The sequence below is a fragment of the Vitis vinifera genome, chromosome 6 (genome assembly GCF_030704535.1).
Source record: "Vitis vinifera cultivar Pinot Noir 40024 chromosome 6, ASM3070453v1".
Taxonomy (NCBI): Eukaryota; Viridiplantae; Streptophyta; class Magnoliopsida; order Vitales; family Vitaceae; genus Vitis; species Vitis vinifera.
The window spans coordinates 4,406,342-4,431,373 of NC_081810.1; the positions used below are offsets into that span (position 1 = coordinate 4,406,342).

Here is a 25,032-nt window from a genome sequence, read left to right on the forward strand (position 1 = left end):
CCTGTATCTATAATGTCTGACAGGGACCCTAAGTTTACTTCTCAGTTTTGGCAGAGTTTACAAAGGGCTTTGGGCACCCAACTGAATTTTAGCACCGCTTTTCACCCTCAGACAGATGGTCAATCAGAGAGAGTGATCCAGATCTTAGAAGACATGTTAAGGGCTTGTGTTTTGGATTTTGGAGGAAATTGGGCAGATTACTTACCTTTAGCAGAGTTTGCTTATAACAACAGTTACCAATCTAGTATTGGCATGGCACCTTATGAAGCACTCTATGGGAGACCTTGTAGATCGCCCTTGTGTTGGATGGAGATGGGTGAGAGTCGTTTATTGGGACCTGAGATTGTCCAAGAGACTACAGAGAAGATACAACTCATCAAGGAAAAACTTAAGACTGCCCAAGATAGACAGAAAAGTTATGCAGACAAAAGGAGAAGGCCCTTGGAGTTTGAGGAAGGGGATTGGGTGTTTGTAAAAGTGTCCCCTCGAAGAGGCATATTTCGATTTGGGAAGAAGGGGAAGTTAGCCCCTAGGTTTGTGGGACCATTTCAGATTGATAAGAGAGTTGGCCCAGTGGCATACAAGTTAATTTTGCCTCAACAGTTGTCCCTTGTGCATGATGTTTTCTATGTGTCGATGCTAAGGAAGTGTACTCCAGATCCAACTTGGGTAGTGGACATGCAAGATGTTCAGATTAGTGAAGATACATCTTATGTGGAGGAACCTTTACGAATTCTGGAAGTTGGAGAGCATAGGTTCAGGAACAAGGTGATTCCTGCAGTCAAAGTGTGGTGGCAACACCATGGGATAGAAGAAGCCACTTGGGAACCTGAAGAAGAAATGAGACGACACTATCCGCAACTCTTCTACGAATTTTAAGGTAAGCTAGTTTAAATTTCGGGACGAAATTTCTTTTAGGGGGGTAGGATGTAATGACCGAGTATTTTATGCCACGTTAGCAATTTTAGTTTGAAAAGTCTTAATTTATGTGATGGTTGAAAAGTCAAAAAGAAAAGTGTTTGGAGAACACGTGTCAATTTCGGATTGGTGAATTTCGTTTTATTGTGTCGGTCAATTAATCGAGTTGAAATTTTATGCCATGTCAGCCTTAGGATAGAAAATTTCTTAGGATTTTAGAAATTGGAAATTTCCGGGAACGAAAAACGAAAACGAAAATGAAAAATAAATAAATTAAGATTAATTAGAATTAATTAAGAAAAATTAATTAATTAATTAAATTAAATTGATGAATAATAATATTGAGAAAATTAGTTTTTATTTGGTGTTAATAAATAAAATTGTGTGTTAAAATGAAAAAAAAAAATATGAATTGGAAATTAAATAAAACAATTAGAATAAAGAAAAGAAAAAAATAAATAAATATATTCAATGGGCTTTGAATATGGGTTGTAAAAGAAAAAAAAAATTTAATGGAGTTGGGCTTAAGTGGCTAGTGGCTTTTAAAAGCCTAGTGGGCTGTTAGTAAAAAAAGAAAGGAATTGAGTTGGGCTTGGACGTGGGCTTAAGTGGCTGCCATGTGAAGTGGGTTGTTTTAAAAATAAATAAATAAAAAAAAAGGAAAAGGGGGAAAATTGGAAAAGTGCAGCACGCGGGAGAGAGAGAGGGAGAAAAGGGCACTGTTCATAAATTAGGGCACTTGCCGGAATTTTGATCGGCCGTTTGGACGGCCAAACGATCTCTGTTTCGGCCCAAATTCGGAGGAAGTACTCTATTCGACTAGACGAACAACCCTGCGGTGGCTGATTTTGTTTTTAACAGCCAAATTTTCAGATCTGAGGTAGGGGACCCTAACCCTAAAACTCAAATTTTTATGTTTTTCCCTTGAAAAAAAAAATTGTAAATATTGTCACTATGAGTTAATTAGGAATTATGGATGTTGTGTGAATTTTTCTAGAATATTTGGGATTTGTTTGGAATTTTTGGAATTTCGGGAAATTGATTTTGATTGATTATTAATTGTTTTGAAAGGTTAAAGATTATTAGATGGGTTGGAAAATTCCAAAATTTGGGTTAAATTTTAAATATAATGATTTGTGAATTTTTAGGCATTGGTTAGAATATTTTCGAAAATTTTAGGGTAAATAGTTAGTTAATTTTGGATATTAGAAATTATTATAATGGTTGAAAAATTTTGTAAGTGTGGTAAAATCTCAAGATTGTTGATATGCAATTTTTTTAATATTTATTTGGGATATTATCGGAAATTGTAATGTGTGAAATTGTTTGATTGGATTATTGGGGAATGTTGAGATTGTTGAATTATTGAGGAATATTGGAATTGTGGCATTCATTGCATCATGGTTATGTGAAAAAAATAAATAAATCAATAAAATTATGAAGATTGTGAAAAGTGTATGAAATGGAAAAAAAAAATGAAATAGAGATGAGAAGTGGAAGCCCGTGTGAGGCGAATTAAGAAGGGAGAGAGATCCCTAGGGTGAAAGACCCAAAAGTTTACCCCGGGAAGACTCCGAATGGGGAGTGTATTTGGGTGCGGACGCGTATCCTTCGGTGAAAGCCCGAGAACAATAGTGCATTGTATGACTGTGTGTCACACGTTCATGTGCATTCATGTAATTGTTGAATATTGTGAAATTGGGTATAAAATTATATATATTAAACTATGTGGTTTGATTGACACTGTTGAATTATTCCTGTGGTGTTGAAGTGTTCTTTTCGTATTCTTTGAACTTAGTAATCCCTTTAACCCCTTGGGTGTTAGGCACCCTACTGAGCAATGTGGAAATGCTCATCCCTTCCTTGTTACACCTTTTTAGATGCAGATATCTCTCCTGAGGATCCACAGGTGGGACAGGGAGGACTTCAGGATGCTCCTGGAGCGACCTAGTGGAGCGTGACATTTATTTGTTATTGTGTTCTTTTTTGGATTTTGGGGATTTGTTTTAGCAATTATGACTCATGAATTTGCTATGAAGCTTTATTTGATTAAGTTGTTAATTGTGAACCTTTATTTTGGACTATAATGAATATTTATTTAATCTTGTTGTTTTGAGTAGTTTTGGGATATTGTAATTTATGAGAATTCTAGTGAGATATAAAAAAAAAAAAAAAAAAAAATCCAGAGTGTTTTGGTTGACTACCAACATGGAATAGGAGGAACCCTTAGGGTCAAACCTTTGACCTGGGGTCACGGGTCAAATTTTGGGTCGCCCGGAATTTGGGTCGTGACAGGCAGGCTCGCATCATTGACGACCAGACGCGTTTTCAGCGTAAATAAAAATAATTCTAAACAAGAAACTTATACGGGGCATATCAGAAACACTGGTGAGTGGTGACAACACTTTCTGTTCTTTAAAATATAAATAATTTTTTTAATTTTGATGTAGGATATAAATTTTTTTAAACAACTACTCTAAAAATGCAATAAATTTTTAAAATAAATATAATTTTTTTATTATATCAAAATTTAATTTAAAAAAAAAAATATTTAAAAATATAAATTCCGAAATTATGATATGCTACATCAAATATAAGAGAAAATTATTGGGATTATATATATATATATATATATATATATATATATATATATATATATATATATATATATATATAGACTTCTTTTAATTTTGTAGACCTGTTTTAAATATTGAAAGTCTTTTTGGGTCAAAGTCGGACAATATTTATAGGAATTATTATAAATGGTATCAAAGTTGGTTTTCATTGAATATCTATCTTTTTGACCTTACAATCATATGAGATGGATGTGCAAACATGATTTTTGAAAACCTACCAAAATAATCTTGATATTTTTATTAATATTTTGATTACCTTAGTCATGGAAAAAATTAGTAAGGATAAATATCATCGTAAAACAGAGGAAACCTTAATGAACAAATTGTTATGAATCAATAATCAAATAAAAAACTTGACACAAGACAACAATATTAATTTCCAAGTCCATTTTAATACCAGTCTTTATATATATTCATAAAAGATATATAAAGAGGATAAACAGGATATTAGTTCAACTACTCACCATGAAGCCTAGCTCACTGATCGGACCCATTACTTGTTCCATGACCCTCATCAGTAGTCTTGTACTTGTACATTCTAGCGCACACTAAGTAGCCAAAAAAGTTGAGCATTCCGAGCACTGTCAGCAACCAATACACATTATCGAGCCTCCCATTATTTAAATCGTCTGGCAACCACTTGGTGGTTCTTCGAATAAGATCGATCACCGCAGTGCTCAGATAGAATGCTATGGCAATGAGCAGTGAAATCATTGCAGTGGAAGTGCTTCGCAAGGAAGTGGGAAACTCCTGGTAGTAGAGCGAAACTTGTCCCGGAAAATGAAAGGATTGGCCAATGCCCACTAAAGCAAGCTGTGGAAACAACCACAGAGCAAGCATGGGTGTTATGGGGCCTGCAGGCTGGTTCTGGAGGTGGTGGGCGTGAGCTATTCGAAGCCTCCTCGACTCGACCAGGGCGGAGACGGCCATGCTAAGGGCATTAAGAATGTGGCCGAGGCCGATCCTTTCGAGGGGCGTTGGAGAATGATTGGTGAGTTTCTTCCATAATGGACATAGGATGCGATCGATGAGGGTGAGAGAGATGGCAGTAGAGATGAAAAGTGTGTTCCTGCTTTTTTTCATTTTTTTGGTTTTCTTATTTTTCTTCACAATTAAAAAAATTTATCCCCATTGTTCAGTTTGTTATGTTAATTCAAAGAATTAACGTTATTTGTCATGAAGTTGTCATCTGTAGTGTTTGGAATTAAATAGATCAGTTGAAGTACTTTTTTTTTTTCCTCCCTACAGGATAACCGAGAAATCAGAACTCAAATCCCAGAATTCATCTCTACTGCTCTAATGGCCACTTCTTATTCTCAGAGGAAATATGATGTGTTCCTGAGTTTCAGAGGAGAAGACACCCGCAATAATTTTACTGCCCATCTCTATGATGCCTTACACCGTAAAGGAATCAATGCTTTCATTGATGCGGACAAGCTTAGGAGAGGTGAAATCATATCTCCGGCACTTCTCTCAGCAATCGAAGGGTCAAGGTTTTCCATCATTGTTTTATCAGAAAACTATGGATCTTCAAGGTGATGTTTGGAGGAGCCCGTAAAGATACTAGAATGCAAGAAAACCAAGGGACAGGGGGTGCTGCCCATTTTCTATCAGGTAGATCCTCGGATGTACGGAAACAAAAAGGGAGTTTTGGAAAAGCCTTTGCTAAACATGAAGAGAATATGAAGGAGAATATGGAGAAAGTGCATATTTGGAGGAAGCCCTATCTGAAGTTGGGAATATATCTGGCTGGGATTCACGAAATAAGTAGTTTTCTTATTTTTTTGAAAATATTGAAAATATCAAACAATTAAATTTTTTTTTTTCAAAAATTTGATTTACTTTTTTTAATTAAAATTTATAAAAATATTTAAAAAAAATAAAAAAAAATAATAATACATACATCAAAGTTTTTTTTCTTTAAGAAAATAATATATATGATACATTTTGTGACATTTACTAATAATATACAATACTTAAAAACACATTTAACACTAAAATGATTATATATGTATTTTGAATTATTTAAGGATATAAAAAATGATGACATAAATATGATTATTTTAAAAAAAAATTCTTTATAAGTTTATTTATGAGTGTATAAAAAAAATTATTATAGTTTTTCTTTCATTTTTACTTTTTGGAAACCAAACAAACCTTTAAAATATTATTTTTAGATATATTCTAAAAAATTATAGGCATCTGAGGAGGCGAATTTTTTTTAACATGTTAATAGCTTTCCTTATTTTTAATATATTAATTGTTTTCAAATTTATTAATTTTTTTTCATATGGTGTAGTTTGCTTTTTGTTTGTTCCAATATTCCTTTTTCTTTGTTTTATCTCGAGGGCAAAATGAACTTAGGTGTTTTGATGAAAAAAGAATGATAGAAGACATTGGTGCAGATAGGAGGAAAAAAAGAAAAGAAAAATTGGTATTTGGTAATTATTTTTGAAAATAATTATGAAAACTAGTTTTTGAGAATATTTTTTAAAAATTATTATATGAGTTTTGTAAAATAAAAGTCTATTTAAAACCTTAAAATATTTTTAACCTGTTTTTAATATTTTTAATTATGTTTTAAAAATAATTTTTATATGTAATGTTTTATTTTTAATCCTTTTATTTTTTTGTATAATTATTTCTTAAAACAATCCTCAAAAAATAAATAAAAATAATAGAAAATAAGTAAAAAAATATTATCTGAAAAATACCTTATTTTATGTTCTTAAGAACATAAAATAGAAAAAGGTTTTAGGTATCAAAGGTATTTCCAATGGTTTTTTTGTTCTGAAGAGGAGAAATTTGCTTTAAAAATAATTCCCATATAGGCCCAAGAGTTTTGGGAGGGTGAGTTAGGAAAGAATAATAAAGAGAATATTATGGACCGTTAGGGAACTGTTATTAAAAATAATTTAAAAGAAAAAAATGAAAACATATTTCACACTCATAGAAGAGTTTTATTTTCTTAAAAACTAAAAATATAGGGATTTTTAGAACATATTTTAGTTATTTTTCACTTATTTTTTTTATAAATGTTTTTAAAAATAATAGAATAAATATGAGGAATAATCGAAAATAAAATATTACATATAAAATGTAGTTTTAGGAAACATTTGAAAATATAGAAAATAAGTTAAAAAAATTCTAACTTTCCAAACATATTTTTGTTTTAGAAATTATGAAAGAATTGTTTTTACAAGATATTTTCAAAAATTGTTTTTTGAGAAATTTTTTTGAAAACATTCTCAATCAAACTCTATAATTCTTTTAAGAATTAGTTTAAAATATACATCAATTTTTTTTTTAAATGAAAATGAATATAAGAAATTTAAAAATATTCTTCACTTTGGAAATAGCTTTATCGTCTATCTTGTCATGAAAAATCACAATAAAGAACAATAATAAAAAGTAAAATAAAAAAATGAAAATAGAAAATACAAAGAAAACAATACTTGTGTGATTGGTTTTAAAATTTACATCTATTAATAAAAACAATGGATATAGAACTTTGAAATTCCGAAGCCTCAAGAACATTCTCTTTCGATCAAAATTTTTATTTTTATTTTTCTTAATTAAATAGAAATGCTCCATTATAAACTATTGTTTGTCTAATTATTCAAGATACCGATTTCTATAAGAAAAGTTCGAATTTTTTTCTTTCAAATAATAGAAAAATATCTATAAGAATGTATTCTAGTAGAAAATTATAAAAGATTCATAAATTGACTTTAAAAAAAATAAAAATTAAACACTATTTAATAATTTTCACCTTAACTCAAATTCTCAACCTTGAAACAAGGTTAATAAAAATTTAGAAGATTTTCAATTTTCACACAACAACTCATACCTTTTTATGTCATTTACACACCTTAAAAATATACATTTTCTTGTTTTTGATTATTAACATAGTTTCATTTGAACAAGAAAAAGTACTATAATAAAAAAATTCTTATATTTTTTTTAATTGGTAGGTGTTGAGGCCTCGCGTTACCGGGACCACTGCAGATGCCAGATGGACGCGCTTTCTCAACTAAAGATGATACTTCCTTCATTTGACTTGCAAAAGATGTCCGGATAGGGGGTTCGAACACACTCTCCGATGGTTTTGTCAGCTTTTTGCTCTAACATTTTGATATTCTCACTTGCGTCCTCCTCTTTAGGAAAAAATGCTTACCTTCTTTTACTGTGTGAGGGTCTTTTATAGTGCTAGGAGCTTTGTCCCCTTTAATGGTGGGAATACTTTTTGGCTTGTCATGATGGTGCTAAGATGGTGGCAGAGCCATCATTATCCTGCAGGCGACTGTCAGAGATTGTGGGAGGGATGACTTGCCGTCATCCTTATCTTTTCGCTCTGCAGGTGGCACGGGGCAGGTCGTGACAGGTTGTCTGAAGTGACCAAGGAGGGTCTCGTCAAGCATGCTTTTAGTAGTATGAATAATGATGGCCCGTGAAACGCGGTCAAGACTTTTGTCTACGACGCTAGCATTGAGTCCGGACAAGACATCCGGACAAGGGAGGTGTGGATAGCATGCCGGTCCCATGGTCATCCGAATGAAGAGTTGGAAGTGCCACATGTCCCATGAGGAAAATCCGAACAGAGGGTCGGACGTGCCACGTGTCCAATGGAGGAGTGCTCTGTGAGGCTGCCACGTGTGCGTTTAGGGGTGGTTCCTACAATAGGGATCCACACCATGTCTTTTAAAAGGATTCCTTTAATTAATTGAAATCAAATAATTAATATTTAAATATAAGAATTTAGCATACTTTTGAACACCTTTCATCTTAACTCAAATTCTGAAGCTTGAGGCAAACTAAAAAATCTTTATGTCGATTTTCTTCCACCTACCTCCTTGTTTTGTCTCTAGTCCAAGTGTATTGATGCTCTTATGCCAATTTTTTATTATCATTGAGTTGTTGCACTTTTTTTTTTGTGTAACTCCACACCATACCTGGATTCCTTTAATTAATAGAAACCAAGGAAAATCTATTTCCAAGATAAGAGAATTGAAAAAAAAATCCATCATTATTTCAAGAAACAACCCATTTAATTTTCTTCATCCAAATTGAACATGGATCCTTCAATTTTGGTGTTAAAAGGGGACATGCACTTCATAGAATCTAGCATGGGATGCCTTGATAGGGATGACAACGGAGTGGGTTCAAGATAGGTTGCCTCTATCCTAACCCAATCCTGTTTATTCAAAATAATTTTCATCATCATCCTATTTAAAATGGTAAAACGAGTTACAGAAATTTCTGCCCTACTTAACTTTTTTTTTTTAAATTACTTTTAAAATTTTTAATTACATTAAAATAAATATATTTTATAAATAATTAAATTATTATATTTTTTATAACTTATTTTATCAAAAAATATTTTATTATTATCTATATATTAAAAATAGTAAAATAAAATATAATTTAATTTAATTTTATATATAATCGGGATGAGACAGGATGGGGTGAGACAAGTCAATACCCAACCCTTCTTGGGTTTTAAAATTTTTTTCAAACCTGTCTCAAATTTGTTTAGTTAAAATTAAAACTCATCCCATTAGGATAAAGCGGAACCCGTTCCATTAGGGTGAAACAGGATGGGTATCCGAAAAAAAAACCCCAACCCATTTGTTGATGTTAAGTCAATTAGTGTCAAGTCCGTCTAGCTTGATTGAAGTCAGATGACCTTCTTCTTTTCTTCGTGCCTCTGGAAGAATCTGTTTAGTAATAATGAAACTGGACGAGTTTCGCTTCTACAAAAAATGATGTCCGAACAAGTGGTCTGAGCATGCCCCTTCGAAGCTTAAGTCAGACAAGAATAACTCAAGTTGCTTTGTGGGAGAGAGTGAGCGTATGTGTGTGTACCTTGTTTGTGCTTTTCAGAGGGTTTATATAAGGCTGATGACACTACTACTGTAGTGCTAACTGGACACTTTGACATTCTCCTGTAATGATGATTGTTCTATGGGCAATTGGACAATTATCACAGTTAATTAAGGGCGGTTGGCAGGTGCTATATGCTAACATGTTAAAATCTTAGACTGAGTAGTTGTTTATCCCCTTAGCTTGTCGACATATGGGATTATGTGCAGCAATTAATTGACATGGACTTGTGGGCTAAATGGAATCTCATCGGGTGCTCAAATGTTAGGCGTGAATGATCACGCATGCCAGAGGTCATTAAGACTTGATTGGACAGTCCTTCTTGTTTGGAAATTCAGACTCACAATGTCGTCTGGCTTGTGGAGAAAGGAATCTTCTTACTCCTGGTGCCAGATGGAATTTGTCTTGGTCCGGATGAAACGATCCGACTGGATTGCATGCTTGCCCTAAACGGCCAAAGTGTCCGAGCTGAAAGGGACACGTGAGGGAACCCCTACACCATTGTCATCCCTGTGGCTAAATGTTAAATTTAAATCTACCCATAATACAAAACAAGCTAACTTTTCAATCAATGACGTAAATATTGAATAAAATAGGGCCTCGTTCCTATAGGGACCACCCCTAAACGCACACATGGCAGCCTCACAGAACACTCCTCCATTGGACACATGGCATGTCCAACCCTTTATCCGGATTTTCCTCATGGGGCACGTGGCACTCTCAACTCTTCATCCGGACGACCATGGGACCGGCGTGCTATCCACACTCCCTTGTCCGGACGTCCTTTCCGGACCCAATGCCAGCGTCTTAGACAAAAGTCTTGACTACGTTTCGCGAGCCATCATTATTCATACTACTAAAAGTAAGCTCGACGGGACCCTCTTGGGTCACTTCAGGCAACCTATCACGACCTGCATTCCACCGCCTGCAGAGCAAAAAGATAGTGATGACGGCAAGTCATTCCTCCCATAATTTCTAACAGTCGCCTGCAGAACAATGATGACTCTGCCACCATCTTAGCACCATCATGATAAACCAAAAAGTCTTCTAACCATTAAAGGGGACAAAACTCCTGACACTATAAAAGACCCTCACACAATAAAAGAAAGTAAGCATTCTTTCCCAAAGGAGGAGGACCCAAGTCAGAATATAAAAATGTTAGAGGAAAAAGCTAACAAAACCATCGGAGGGTGTGTCCAGACCCCTTGACCGGACATCTTTTGCAAGTCAAATGAAGCGAGTACCATCTTCAATTGAGGAGGAACGTCCATTTGGCATTTGCGGTGGTCCCGGTAATGCGAGCCCTCAACATTGGCACCGTCTGTGGGAACCAAAGCATCGGTAAAGATGTCCACACCTTCCAGGAGCCGTTCGTCAGCCAGGGGAGATGAAGACTATTTTGAATGGAGCGAAAGCGAATGACAAATGTTGAGGCAGTGTATGGATCCATGGAAAGACGACAGTTGGAAAACGAACGACAAATGCAAGCCCTGCTCCAAGAAACAAGGAGACTTAGAGAAGAAAACTAGGTATTACGGATCCAGGTTTCGTCATCGGGACCTCCTCACAACCAACGGCTGAGAGACTAAGGAGCGAATTTTAGGCTCAACCCAGAGGCAGTGTACCCTAGAACTACAGGGGTCGTCCCTGATATGCATGACGGCCTCAGGAACGACCCGTACCCACGTATCATGTTCCACAAGATGAAAACTCAAACTCTACTCGTCTCTCATCAAAGAGACAACGTGATAAAAAACCCCAATTGTCGGACACAATGCGAGCGAGGCTAGAACCATAGGAACCTGGTAAGGAGAGGCCGTCAACGGTCGCGATTTGGAAGACGTATCCCAACCCCCCAGTCTCACCCACCATCCAGGACAATCCCCCACACCATGCGGTACGACAAACTGGAGGGAATTCATCAAATGAACCCCCCTTAGGCTCCATCAGTAGGCAATTGGATGACATGCTCTCCACGCCTTTTAGATCACATATTATCCATTACGATTCCCTAATAGGATTTCTCGTTCCAAAATTTTCTGCATACGACGGGTCTAGCGATCCGTTTGATCATATCATGCACTACCGGTAACTCATGACTCTCGATATAGGGAATGACTCGTTGTTATGCAAGGTATTCCTCGCCAGCCTACAAAGCCAAACTCTTTCATGGTTTCACTGACTCCCTCTGAATTCCGTTGATAACTTTCAGGATCTATCAGAAGCTTTTGTGGGACAATACCTGTGCTTCGCACGACATTAACAGAATATCAGCACCCTGCAAAACATAAAAATGCAGAAGAATGAGTCCTTGAGGGAATTCATTAAACGGTTTGGTCAGGCTGCATTGCAAGTAGAGGCCTACAACATGGATGTTGTCCTCCAAATCTTCAAACGAAGCATATGCCCGAGTACATCATTCTTTGAATCACTCGCTAAAAAGCCTTCCACAACTATGAATGACCTGTTTCGACGCGCGAACAAATACTCAATGTTGGAAGATGATATGCGCACAACCACCCAACAAATTCTGCTTACCGGACAGTCAGCTAGAAATGACGCGGAAAGGAGTTCCAAACCTCCGAACCAGCAAAGGTCGTCTAGCCATAGACAAGGAGAGCAGAGCCACCCAGAGCAGCCACCACTCACACCCCTTACCGTGTCATATGAGAAACTTCTTCCCATGATCCGCGAGTTGTCCGACTTTAGGTGGCTCGGACCCATCAGAGCGGACCCAGCCAAAATGGATCATAGCAAGAAGTGTGCCTATCATAAAGAACATGTGCATACTATGAAGCAATGCAGGAGTCTCCATTACTTGGTAGAAAGGCTCATAAAAGAGGGCACCTGAAGTAGTATATCAGCTCAGAAGCCAGAGTTGGGGATACTTCCTGGAGTCGGAACTCCGAGACCCATAGGGCCTTAATCGTCCCCAGAGCCGTAATCAATTACATCCACAAGGGACCCCTGGACGAGGAGTACGACTCCAAACGAAAGGGGCAAAGGCTGCTGCATGCAGCATCGGTATGTGAACGTGTCAATTCCATCCAGCCCGGGTTAACTAGTGGAAGCGCCCACCCAATCGATGAGACAATCATTTTCCCCCCAATGGATCCCACACGAATATTACAACCACACCGTGACGCCCTCATCATATCTCTTGGGATTGGAGACTTCGACGTGAGATGAATCCCAGTCGACCCGGGCAGCTCGGTCGACCTCTTACAGGCATCAGTAATCAAGCAAATGGGACTCGAGCTCTCCGGCCTAGAAAACCCAAGGCAGATTTTGTCAGGATTCAATGGAGCGACAACAACCTCCCTTGGAGACGTTGTGCTACCAATCCAAGCAGGCCTGGTCATCCTTAACGTACAATTTTCAGTAGTAGAAGATTTGTCCCCCTTCAACGCCATCTTGGGACGCACCTGGTTGCATTACATGAAAGTCATCACTTCCACGTATCATCATATGGTAAGCTTCCTCATTGAAGACGGACAAATTGATCTATACGGTAGCCAACTAGCAGCCCGTCAGTACTATCAGATAGCACGAGAAGCCGGACCCAACAAAGATAGCGAGCCACTCCCCGAACCCGCCAACGCACCTGACTAATAACAATTATTGAACCCGACGAATAAGGATCCCCCGGTGGCAAACCCCTTGCGAATAATCCAAATCTCGGAGGAAAACACTCATCTCACTTATATTAGTTCCCTCTTGACACTCGAAAAGGCTCAGAGTATCGAAGAAGTGCTCCGGTAGAACCATGACATTTTTGCATGGGCACATTCCGACATGATAGGAATCCATCCTTCAGTTGCCTCCCATCGGCTTAACATCTTGCCCTCATCAAGACATGTTCGGCAAAAGGTTAGATGATTTCACCCGAACAGGCAAAAGATTATTCAGGACGAGGTTGACAAATTATTGGAAGTCAGATTTATTAGAGAAGTTGAGTACCCACATTGGTTGGAAAATGTGATGATGGTCCCCAAAAAGGAAAGGAAGTGGCAAGTGTGCGTCGATTACACCAATATCAACAATGCATGCCCAAAAGATAATTTCCCTCTGCCGAGAATAAATCAAATTGTGGACTCCACTACCGGGCAAGGAATCTTCATGGCCCCTGCGAACGAAGAAAAAACAGCCTTTATAATGCTGCATGGGCTTTATTGTTACAAAGTCATGCCATATAAACTCAAAAACGCCGACGCCACCTATCAAAGATTGATGACAAAGATCTTCAGACCCCTGGTTGGCCGCACAGTGGAATTATACATTGATGATATAGTGGTCAAAAGTAAAACCAGAGAAAATCATGCGCACCACTTGCAAGAAGTTTTCCACCTGCTAAGGAGGTACGACATGAAGCTGAATCCATCCAAATGCGCCTTTGGCGTAAGTCCATGGAAATTCTTAGGGTTCATGGTCACCCAAAGAGAGATAGAAGTCAGCTCTGATCAAATTAAGGCAGTCATGGAGGCACTCGACCCTAGGAACAAAAAGGAGTTGCAGCGCCTCACAGACAAACTCGTCACACTGGAATGGTTCATAGCCCAATTCATTAACAAATTATGACCCTTCTTCCTGGTGCTACGGAAAGTTGGCTCAATTGGATGAACGGATAATTGTCAAAGCGCCTTCAAGAATATTAAACATTACCTGACACAACCACCCATCATGAGCAGTCCCCAGCCTGGAGAAAGGTTGTACACGTATTTGGTTGTGTCGGATTGGGCAATTAGCACTGTTTTGTTTCATTCCCAACACACAAGGAGCAGAAACCTGTTTATTATGTTAGCAGAGTAATGACCGATGTAGAGACGAGGTATTCAAAGATAGAACAAACTGCCTTAGCCTTGCGAAGTGCCGCCCAGAAACTCCGTCCATACTTCCAATCTCATCCAGTAGTCATACTTACCAACCAGCCCCTCCACAGCATCCTACACAAGCCAGATCTGTCCGGTAGAATGCTCCAGTGGGCCATAGAATTAAGTGAGTATGGAATCGAATACCGACCGAGACTGTCCATGAAAGGGTAGGTAATGGCTGACTTTGTGGTAGAATCTCCCCAACGACCTGCTCGAGACGGGGAACCGAACAAGGAGGAGTGGTGGACCTTACGAGTTGACGGAGCCTCTCGATCGTCAGGATCCGGAGTGGGACTGCTACTACAATCCCCAATTGGTAAACAACTGGAGCAAGCCATCCGGCTGGGGTTCCTCGCATTGAACAACAAAGCTGAGTACAAAGTCATTCTGTCCGGATTGGACCTCGTACTCGCACTATCCGTCTCAAAGCTCCGAATCTACAACGATTCTCAACTTGTTGTGAGACACGTATAGGAAGAATACGGAGTCAAGGATGAGTGCATGACGCGATATCTAACAAAAGTGAGAAACACCCAAAAAAGAGGCCATATTATTGCCCATATATGTGCAGACCGGTCCCTCCATCACATAAGCGCCTACTTGCAATACTATTGAAGAGAGCCAAGAAGAAAGCCAAGAGTGGATGAGAGTCATAACAGAGTACCTCCGGACAGGCGCTCTACCTGATGAACCTAAGCATGCGCATAAGATCCGAGTGCAGGCTGCCCGTTTTGCCCTAATCGGAGAATGCCTTTACAAGCGATCTTTCACAAGCACCTTACCTTAGGTGCCTAGACCGCTCAGAAGCCTAATACGTATTAGCAGAGTTGCACAAAGGTGTATGCGGAAATCACTCCAGAGGATGATCTTTGGCACATCAGGTGCACTCACAAGGGTACTATTGGCCTACTATGAAAAAGGAAGCAGCGGCTTATGTCAAGAAATGTGACAAATGCCAAAGGCATGCACCCGTCTCGCATGTGCCATCTGAAACATTGAAGCAAATATCCAGCCCTTAGCCATTTTGCACATGGGGGATGGACATAGTGGGACCCTTGCCCGTCACAGCTGCCCAGAAGAAATTCCTGCTTGTTGCCACAGATTACTTCAGTAAATGGGTAGAAGCAAAGACATATGCTAACATCAAGGACAAAGATGTCACGAAATTCATTTGGAAGAACATCATTTGCCAGTTTGGAATCCCTCAAGCAATCATAGCCAACAACGGTCCGCAGTTTGACAGCATTGCCTTTCGAAATTTCTGCTCGGAACTTAAAATCCAAAATTTGTACTTTACATCACGCTACCCCCAAAGCAATGGACAGACAGAAGCGACAAACAAAACCTTACTGACTGCCTTAAAAAAAAAGCTAGAGTGAGCCAAAAGAAAATGGGTGCAGGAACTGCCCGGCGTCTTATGGGCCTACCGGACCACGCCTGGGCGACCCGCGGGAAACACTTCCTTCGCTCTTGCATACGGCATGGATACAGTCATCCCCACGAAAATAGGTTTGCCCACGATCCGGACTGTCGTATGAGGATAGAATGATGAAAGTATGGAACTAGAAAGAAACTAGAAAGGAACTAGGAAAAAACCTAGACTAGGCGGATGAAGTAAGAGAAAATGCGTCCATCCGGATGGTCGACTACCAGCAAAGAGCGGCTGCTCATTACAACTGCAAGGCACGGCCCCGAATCTTCAAGATCGGAACACTTGTCTTCAGGAAAGTTTTTGAAAACACCGCCAAAAAAAGGAGCCGGGAAGTTCCAAGCAAATTGGTAAGACCTTTACATTATCTCGAAAGTAGGTGAAAGCAGGGCTTATCATCTACAAAAATTAGACTGAACCCCATTACTCCGTCCATGGAATGTATCTAACCTTAAGTAATATTATCAGTAAAAAGAAACAAAGGATGAAGAAAAACAAAGGAGTCTAAATATTTATAAATAACTGTAAAAATTGTCTTTACAAAAATTGGTCGCACCACATACGGTAAAAAGAGAAAAACTATAAGGAGGGCTACATGTAAATAAATCTCATCGCGAAGGGCCTCCGAATATCGCATCCTCATCATCAGAAGGGAGAGAACGAATATTGTGCATGATGTCATTCTTCTTCATACAACAACGATAGCCGAAGAAGTACATCTCGTCTACCTGCCTCTGATACTCCGTCTCCAGCTCCTTCTTCTGAGCGACAAATCCGGCCTCCATCTCCTTCCTTTGAGCAACCAAGCCATCTTGCAGCTCTTCCATCTCCTTCTTTTGAGCCGCGAAACTGGCCCGGAGTTCGTCCATCTCCTTCTTGAGCTGAGAATTCTCTTGCTCTGCCCCCTTGACCCTTGACTTGAGCCTTCAAGGCTTCATTTTCCCTCTTCAGCTGGTCCCCTTCAGCCCAGATAGCCCATTTCTCCCTCTTAGCCAACTTTAGTATCTCCGTCCCATCCGCTACAACCTTTTGAGCAGTGGTCAAATCAGCTTCCACCCTCTCTAACTTCGAGTGCATTTCCTCAATGTTGCCCGTGTGATGGGAGATGAAGGCCCGCATGGCCTCTGCCACCTCTAGCCGCTTGAAAAGTTGCTCACATGTACACATCATATAGCGGATGCCAGCCACAACCTAGAAAAAGGCAACAACAACCGAAGGTAATACCAAACGAAGGAGTAAACATTGCTAAAAAGAAAAATGAGAAGGCAGCATAAAAAAGATTACCACTTCTACAGTCTCTAGGATCGTCCATTCCTGCAGATGCTGGATGCAAGACATGGCGGACTCAGGGGTACCAAAAGAGAGTCGAGCCTTAACAAAGGTAGGAGGATTGCCACCCATGTTTATAGAAACCCGCTTGGTGAGCGGGAAGAAGTCGGACATCTTCGTGGAGGGAGCCTCCACGTCCGTGAAGCATGACACTCCCTTCAACATCTCCATCATTTCGTCCTAGCTTGGAGGAGCTACAGGAGCTGGACTACTCTTCTTGTTCGGAGCCTCCTCTATTACCGCAATATCCGGACCCCCCCTCCGTCCCACGAGCCTCCTCTGCAGTTGGGACATTATTGGGGGCAGCTGCGTCTGGGCCTCGCAACGTCTAGCTGAGTCGCTGTCGCCGTGATAGGACCCGCCTCGTTCGGTTGGGGCATAGTCGATGGAGGAGCCTCCGTCACCGAATCCTCCTCAGTCCTCTCCGGGCAGACCCTCTTGGCTGGGGGAGGGACAATGTCGATAGCCTCATTCAGCCGCTTACGATGCTTCTCCAAGAACCCGTTTCTGAGATCGTTCATATATCTTTCCTCTTATGGCTCGTTCGCGACTCTCAAGCCAATGAATTCCGGTTTGAGGCTGGGAAAAGCCAGTCCTCGGATGGAAAATGTCAAGCTGCGGGGAGCTAGAAGTATCGTCAGGCACCTGTGCAGGGCTGTCTGATCGGCTGGACGCGGAATCCGAAGATGAAGACGAAAGATTAGGAGGTGGGGACACGATCTTAAGAGCCCCAATGGTCTTCTTTTTCTTCTTCGTGGCTGGAGAGCGGACCATAGGAGAAAAACTACGCGCTTTCTCACCAGGCGTTTTCCTCAGCATCCCCTCTTACCTCTTCTCCTCCCGCTGGTCAAGGCGCTCCTGACGTGCCTTTGTGTCAACATCGCGGGTCCTTTCGTAAAAGGGGAAGTCCTTTAACACAAAATGTTCCCTGGAAACCACAACCTTTGGTAGCTGCCTAGGGAGAATGTTAAGGACATACGGTTGAGGCTCCCAGACAACCACCAAGAGGTTCCAGGCAGTGAGGAGCGTCTGGTAGTGTCTTTCGACGGCAGTAATCTCGAACAACTTGTTTAAGTGGTCAAAGGAAGCCTTCTCCACCCACTCGACAAAAGAGGTTAGTCATCTGATAAAATTAACTCAAGAATCAATAACCAACACGGAACGGACACTAAGAGCTACCCCTACCCGGAAGCTTCAGTGAATAGTTGGGGTAGAAGTCCCTTTCCGAATGTTTCAAGAAACCGACCCGTAGCCCCCTGACCAGTACGTGTCCTTTGGCTCCCCCCTTATTCGAATCCGGAAGGTTGGTCACCAGTTGAAGAGACGGGATATGAGTAAACATGTTGAAAATGTATTTTTTTTCCCCTTCTTGACGGTGTAAACAAAGAGGACTTCCAGTAGGGAGAGGTCCAAGTTGAATAACATATTTAGGATACTGCACCCCATCAACACCCGAACGATATTGGGATGAATGTAAGTTGGAGGAATTATTTGAAAAGAGACGGAAGAGGAAAACGGAGCCCCGCATTGAATTGCTCATTGAAAAAGTAAATAGCATTGTGCGCGACTTTCTCTGTGGTCATAGCATCCCCGTCCACTAGTTGAATGGAGATGTCGTTCGGGAAACAGAAGCGCTCACGGAACTCCCTCTCGTTCAGCTTGTCAGTAGGTTTCCCCGAGTAGGATTGTCCAGATACACTTTTCCCGCTTGGCCCAGTCGCGCTGGACGAAGCTACATCTTTTTTTGCAGGCATGGTGGAGCGTGGGGCAAAGACAAAACCTACTTGGCGAAATGCCAACAATCAAAATAGAGTTACCCGGCCCCACAGCCTTGACAACAACGCCTTAGAAGGCTTAAAATAACCAAAACTCCCCAAGCCCAACCCCTAATTCTACCCAAAAGACGATTCAGCCATTTATAAAGGCAACAGGGGGGCAACAAAAGCTACAGTGGGCTCAACAAAACCTAGGCATTCTTCTTCCACAAAAACCAACAAAACAATTCCCCCAAACCCCTAAAAACCCCCAAACATCACCCCTAACCCTCAATAGCAAGCAAACACCCAACAAACCAAGGAAAATCGAAGAAACAGAAAACATACCTGGCACAAGCTTGCAACTAGAACGAAAGCATAGACGTAGTCGCCCAAATGCACCAGTCGAGAAATCACGAGAGGAACACCGCTGATGGAAACCCTAGGAAGCAATGCTCAGTCACTGACCAGATGAACAAGAAGGAAAAGGAAAAATGCAACCGCGAGGGCTGGATTCCCTATTTATGGGATGGGACTCCTCTGAACTCCAAACTACCATACGCCCAACCACACTGCTATCGAAACGACACGCCGCCTGGTAACCATCCCAAGGATGGCGGCTCGCCATAAATGCCTCCCCTCCTTCAGCACCACGTGTCACGCAAACCCCAAAAAAAGAAACAAAGAGGCTAAAGACATCATTTTTAACCCGCCTTTTTTGCCCGAGCAAAATAGCCGGATTAAAAGGGGGGCATTGTAGGGACCACCCCTAAACGCACACGTGGCAGCCTCACAGAACACTCCTCCATTGGACACATGGCACGTCCAACCCTCTGTCCGGATTTTCCTCATGGGGCACGTGGCACTCTCAACTCTTCATCCAGACGACCATGGGACAGGCGTGCTATCCACACTCCCTTGTCCTGACGTCCTGTTCGGACCCAATGCTAGCGTCTTAGATAAAAGTCTTGACCGCGTTTCGCGGGCCATCATTATTCATACTACTAAAAGTACGCTCGATAGGACCCTCCTGGGTCACTTCAGGCAACCTGTCACGACCTGCATCACCTACAGAGCGAAAAGACAGTGATGACGACAAGTCATCCCTCCCATAATTTCTGACAGCTGCCTACAGAACAATGATAGCTCTGCCACCATCTTAGCACCATCATAACAAGCCAAAAAGTCTTCCCACCATTAAATGGGACAAAGCTCCTAACACTATAAAAGACCTTCACACAATAAAAGAAAGTAAGCATTATTTCCCAAAGGAGGAGGACCCAAGTCAGAATATAAAAATGTTAGAGAAAAAAGCTAACAAAACCATCGGAGGGTGTGTCCAGATCCCCAGTCCGGACATCTTTTACAGGTCAAATGAAGCGAGTACCATCTTCAGTTGAGGAGGAGTGTCCATCTGGCATCTGCGGTGGTCCCAGTAACGCGAGCCCTCAACAGTTCCCACAAGGGACAAGGGGAAATCAATGACGATGTAGTGGAAAATTTAGTGGGATCTGTTGGCTTGTCCCGGTCAAAACAGTAATAGCACTGAGTAATATTGGAACCCATCATTGAATTATCTGTAGCCTAGGGGGGCAGGCTCACATCATTGACGACCAAACGCATTTTTAGTGTAAATAAAAATAATTCTAAACAAGAAACTTGTATGGGGCATATCAGAAACACTGGTGAGTGGTGATAGCACTTTCTATTCTTTAAAATATAAATAATTTTTTTAATTTTGATGTAGGATATAATTTTTTTTAAACAACTACTTTATAATAATTTTTAAAAATAAATATAATTTTTTTATTATATCAAAATTTATTTTTAAAAAAAATAATATTTAAAAATATAAATTTCGAAATTATAATATGTTACTTCGAATATAAGAGAAAATTACTAGGATATATATATATATATATATATATATATATATATATATATATATATATATATTGTAGACGTGTTTTAAAATAATGAAAGTCTTTTTGAGTTAAGATCGGACAATATTTATAGGAATTGTTAAATGGTATCAAAGTTAATCTGCATTGAACATTTATCTATTTGACCTTACAATCATGTGAGATAGACGTTATATGTGTAAACATAATTTTTGAAAATCTACCAAAATAGTCTTGATATTTTTATTAATATTTTGATTACCTTAGTCATGGAAAAAATTAGTAAGGATAAATATCATCCTAAAACAGAGGACACCTTAATGAACAAATTGTTATGAATCAATAATCAAGTATAACACTTGACACAAGACAACAGTATTAATTTCCAAGTCCATTTTAATACCAGTCTTTATATATGTTCATAAAGATATATAAAGAGGATAAACAGGATATTAGTTCAACTACTCATCATGAAGCCTAGCTCACTGATCGGACCCATTACTTGTTCCATGACCCTCATCAGTATACTTATACTTGTACATTCTAGCGCACACTAAGTAGCCAAAAAAGTTGAGCATTCCGAGCACTGTCAGCAACCAATACACATTATCGAGCCTCCCATTATTTAAATCGTCTGGCAACCACTTGGTGGTTCTTCGAATAAGATCGATCACCGCAGTGCTCAGATAGAATGCTATGGCAATAAGCAGTGAAATCATTGCAGTGGAAGTGCTTCGCAAGGAAGTGGGAAACTCCTGGTAGTAGAGCGAAACTTGTCCCGGAAAATGAAAGGCTTCGCCAATGCCCACTAAAGCAAGCTGTGGAAACAACCATAGAGCAAGCATGGGTGTTATGGGGCCTGCAGGCTGGTTCTGGAGGTGGTGGGCGTGAGCTATTCGAAGCCTCCTCGACTCGACCAGGGCGGAGACCGCCATGCTAAGGGCATTGAGAATTTGGCCGAGGCCGATCCTTTGGAGGGGCGTTGGAGAATGATTGGTGAGTTTCTTCCATAATGGACATAAGATTCGATCGATGAGGGTGAGAGAGATGGCAGTAGAGATGAATGCGATGACAAAGATGGAGCCTGCTGGGATTTTGAAATGAGGGCCAAGGTGACGGTCCATGGTTAGGGCTTGGAGGACTGTTAGGCTGCTTTGGATTCCTATTGGGGTGGCTAAGAATATACTAGTGCACCAAAGTGGAAAGATTCTGATTAGGGTTTTGAGGTCTACTACTTGTTGGACTGTACATAACCTCCATGGTTTTGCGATTAAGCCATCTGCTCTATTGTCTCCTTCAGTTTTCAGTGCTGCTCGATTCAGGAACCTGCATGAAATTGACGAGTATATTACCAATTAGCTCAAGCTAAAACCCATAAAGGGCGATTACTATTCGTGGGTTGTGTGTGAGTCACATTATCATTTATTTATTTAATTTTTTGTCGGTTGTTGGGTATTTTATTTTACTTAATTCATGGCTTGGTGGAGTTGATCAGGATATTCACATCATGTTGAGTTTCTTTTTTTAATCATATAATAATAAAAAATGGAAATGAAAGGTCAAATCCTTACCTAAAACTCTTTGTAGGTGTAGTGCCAGTCACCATCTTCACAGATCCTTGATGCTTATGGCAATAATAATAATCATCGCTATTCAAAGAGAGCAGAACCTTCCTTTTCCGCAAGGCGGCCACAAAAACCCGAGCCAAATCCACAAACGGGCTCCCTTGAGGCTTAACATGGCGGTAGAATCGACTTCCCAATAAGAAAATGACTAAGCCAATGAGGTTACACACAACGGTTAGGCCAAAACCCCATGTCCAACTCACGTTATCTTCAACATACACAATGGCTGTGTTACTTATTACAGCAGAAACGTAGAAAACGAAGAAGTACCAGTTGAAGAAAGTGCCTTGATGTTTGGGTTTATCGAATTGATCTGCTCCCATGGTCGCTAGAGTGAATCGGGTTCCCCCCAGACCTATTACGGCCAGTGCTATACCGGAGTATAGGACTGCGAATTGGATTTTTGATGGGTTTTTGCAGAGGGTAGATCCATGTTCACACTGTTGAGGCCTCAAGAAATCTAGCGTGGTTAGGGCTAAAAGTACCACCCCCTGCATGTGTAAATAAATTGTGGTTAATTTGAATAAAAAAAGAAAAAAAAAAAACTGTCTCTTCACTTTATCAACAACATTAATTTATATTATATTATATTATATTTCGTGTAGGTCGCAAAAAACAAAAATAATAAAGGATCGCTAATTGCATTAAATTCAGAATCTATAAACCCTAGGATACTAGGCCCACTAAATATTGCATATAATCCTAAAATGAGTTTTTTTTTTTTTTTTGAAACAAATTTTATCAACAAAAAAGCGCTCCAGAAATATTTTTAATTTATATAAATATTTTTAAGCGTTATAAAAATTAAAAACACCTTTTAAAATAATTATTAAATATATTTTAAGTAAAATAGGCATGGTTAGCAAGTGAATCAGTGAAAATATGTAAATTTTAATTATAATTAATTAAAATTTTATATATATTTTAATTATTTTAAAACTTGTAAAAATAATTTATTAACCTTTATTTAAAAAAAAAAAACTTTTTAAAATTTTATTTTATTCCTCTGCTCTTACTTTCTTCAAACTTTTCAAAATTCAAACATTCCATCATATTACATTGGTAAATATTCAAGAAAGGGCAGGCTAGAAGTAATTTATGATGTAGTTGCTTCCGAACCTGTGTCAAATCATGCCAGCTGTTTGACTTTAGTTTAATATCGTCTTTTAATTGACTGATCGGAGAATTAAGCTTGTTCCACTTTCTTTATCTTAGCAAGAAACTCACGGAAAAAAGGAGTAAAAAATAAAACAGAAATAAAAGCATAATTAATTACCAGCAAAGAGATACACGAACAGAGAGCAATGATGGAGAAGCTTCCAAAGAAACAGTCAGCAGCGATAGCTCCGACGATCGGAAACAGGCTGGTGGAACCGCTAACCACGTTGGAAATCTGAGCGGCGTCGATTCTCTTAACGTTGAACTCTTCTATCAGATACACGATCAGGTTCGCCCCCCATCCGCCGGCCGCCAGTGTCAAGCCCGTCAAGGCACCTGGGTTCAACGTAACAAACACAATTATTACATAATTTTACATGTCAAAAAAGAAGAGATCAGTTGTGGGTGATATGTGTGAAGAGACCTGCGATGAAGAGGAAGGTGATCCAGCCGCCTTTTGTGCTGCCGGAATCTGAAATTTGAGACTCACGGTCGCCGGAGAGTGAGGGTTGGGCGGTGCAATCGGGATTTTGCAGGTCTGCGGCTGCCATTTGGTCTATGTTATTTGGTATATGAGATATGATTTACAGTAGGACCTCCGTCCGTGTTAATATAAGTATATAATGGAAGTGTTTCCGGGGTCCTACGTTGGCCATTCATACCACCTCTGCTCCTTACTCTACACCTCTGTAAGTATAGAAGCAAAACATCGCTGTCCTTCCTGTCTTTTGTCTTTTTTTTTTCTTTTTCTTTTTCTCCTTTATCATGTATCATGAGAAAGAAAAATTATGAACCTGAACAAAATATTATAATATTTATTTAATTTTTTTTTTAAATTGTTCATGAAGAAAAAAAAAAATTAAAGTACACCTCAAAATTATTACTTGTTCTTCACTTTCTTTTCCCACTTTTTTTTTCATTTTCCTCCGGTTTTTTAAAACATTTTAATATAAGAATTATTATATTTTATATAGAAATTATTAGTATTTTTTGTTTTTTTTAAAATACTACATTTTTTTTTTACTAAAATAATATTGAAGCTGCAAAACATGATTTCGAATTGATATTACATCATACCAAAATCCATATGAAAATAAATAATATATTAAAAATGTTATTATGATATAATGGTGACAAGCATGATTCTCGTGATATTGTAGCTGATGATGATGGCAATGGGCACTACTCCTAACAGACAAACTTTGTTGAGAACAATAAATAAATAAATAAATAGACAAAATACAAAAATCTCAATGATTTTCTCATTTAGGTCTTAAACTAATATCATCGACAGTTCTTTTAGTGTCACCGAATCTTTCTGAAAATAATGTTAGTATTTTATTAAAAATCCCATTTGAGACAGGAGTGGGTCAAAGAGATTTAGCACCCAAACATAAAGTATATTTTGTTTATCCTTTATTTAATAATTAATAAATACCTAAACATTTGCATACTTAATTACAAAATATAGTATTAGATTTGGTTATTTAAAAGTTTGTTTGATAGTAATTCTATAAAATACTTTTAC

At 39.2% G+C, this 25,032-nt stretch overlaps 1 protein-coding gene across 1 annotated transcript; it reads right to left on the minus strand.

Moving 5' to 3' along the window:
* Positions 1–21,151: 21,151 nt before the first annotated feature.
* On the minus strand, positions 21,152–24,154 carry LOC100246734 (protein NRT1/ PTR FAMILY 2.7). Its single transcript, XM_002281889.5, has 4 exons — positions 23,929–24,154; positions 23,623–23,840; positions 22,293–22,837; positions 21,152–22,047 (listed from the first exon to the last, which is right to left on the minus strand). Exons 1-4 carry the CDS (start codon positions 24,053–24,055, stop codon positions 21,204–21,206), a joined length of 1,734 nt encoding a protein of 577 aa, XP_002281925.1. The 5' UTR covers positions 24,056–24,154; the 3' UTR covers positions 21,152–21,203.
* Positions 24,155–25,032: the final 878 nt, after the last annotated feature.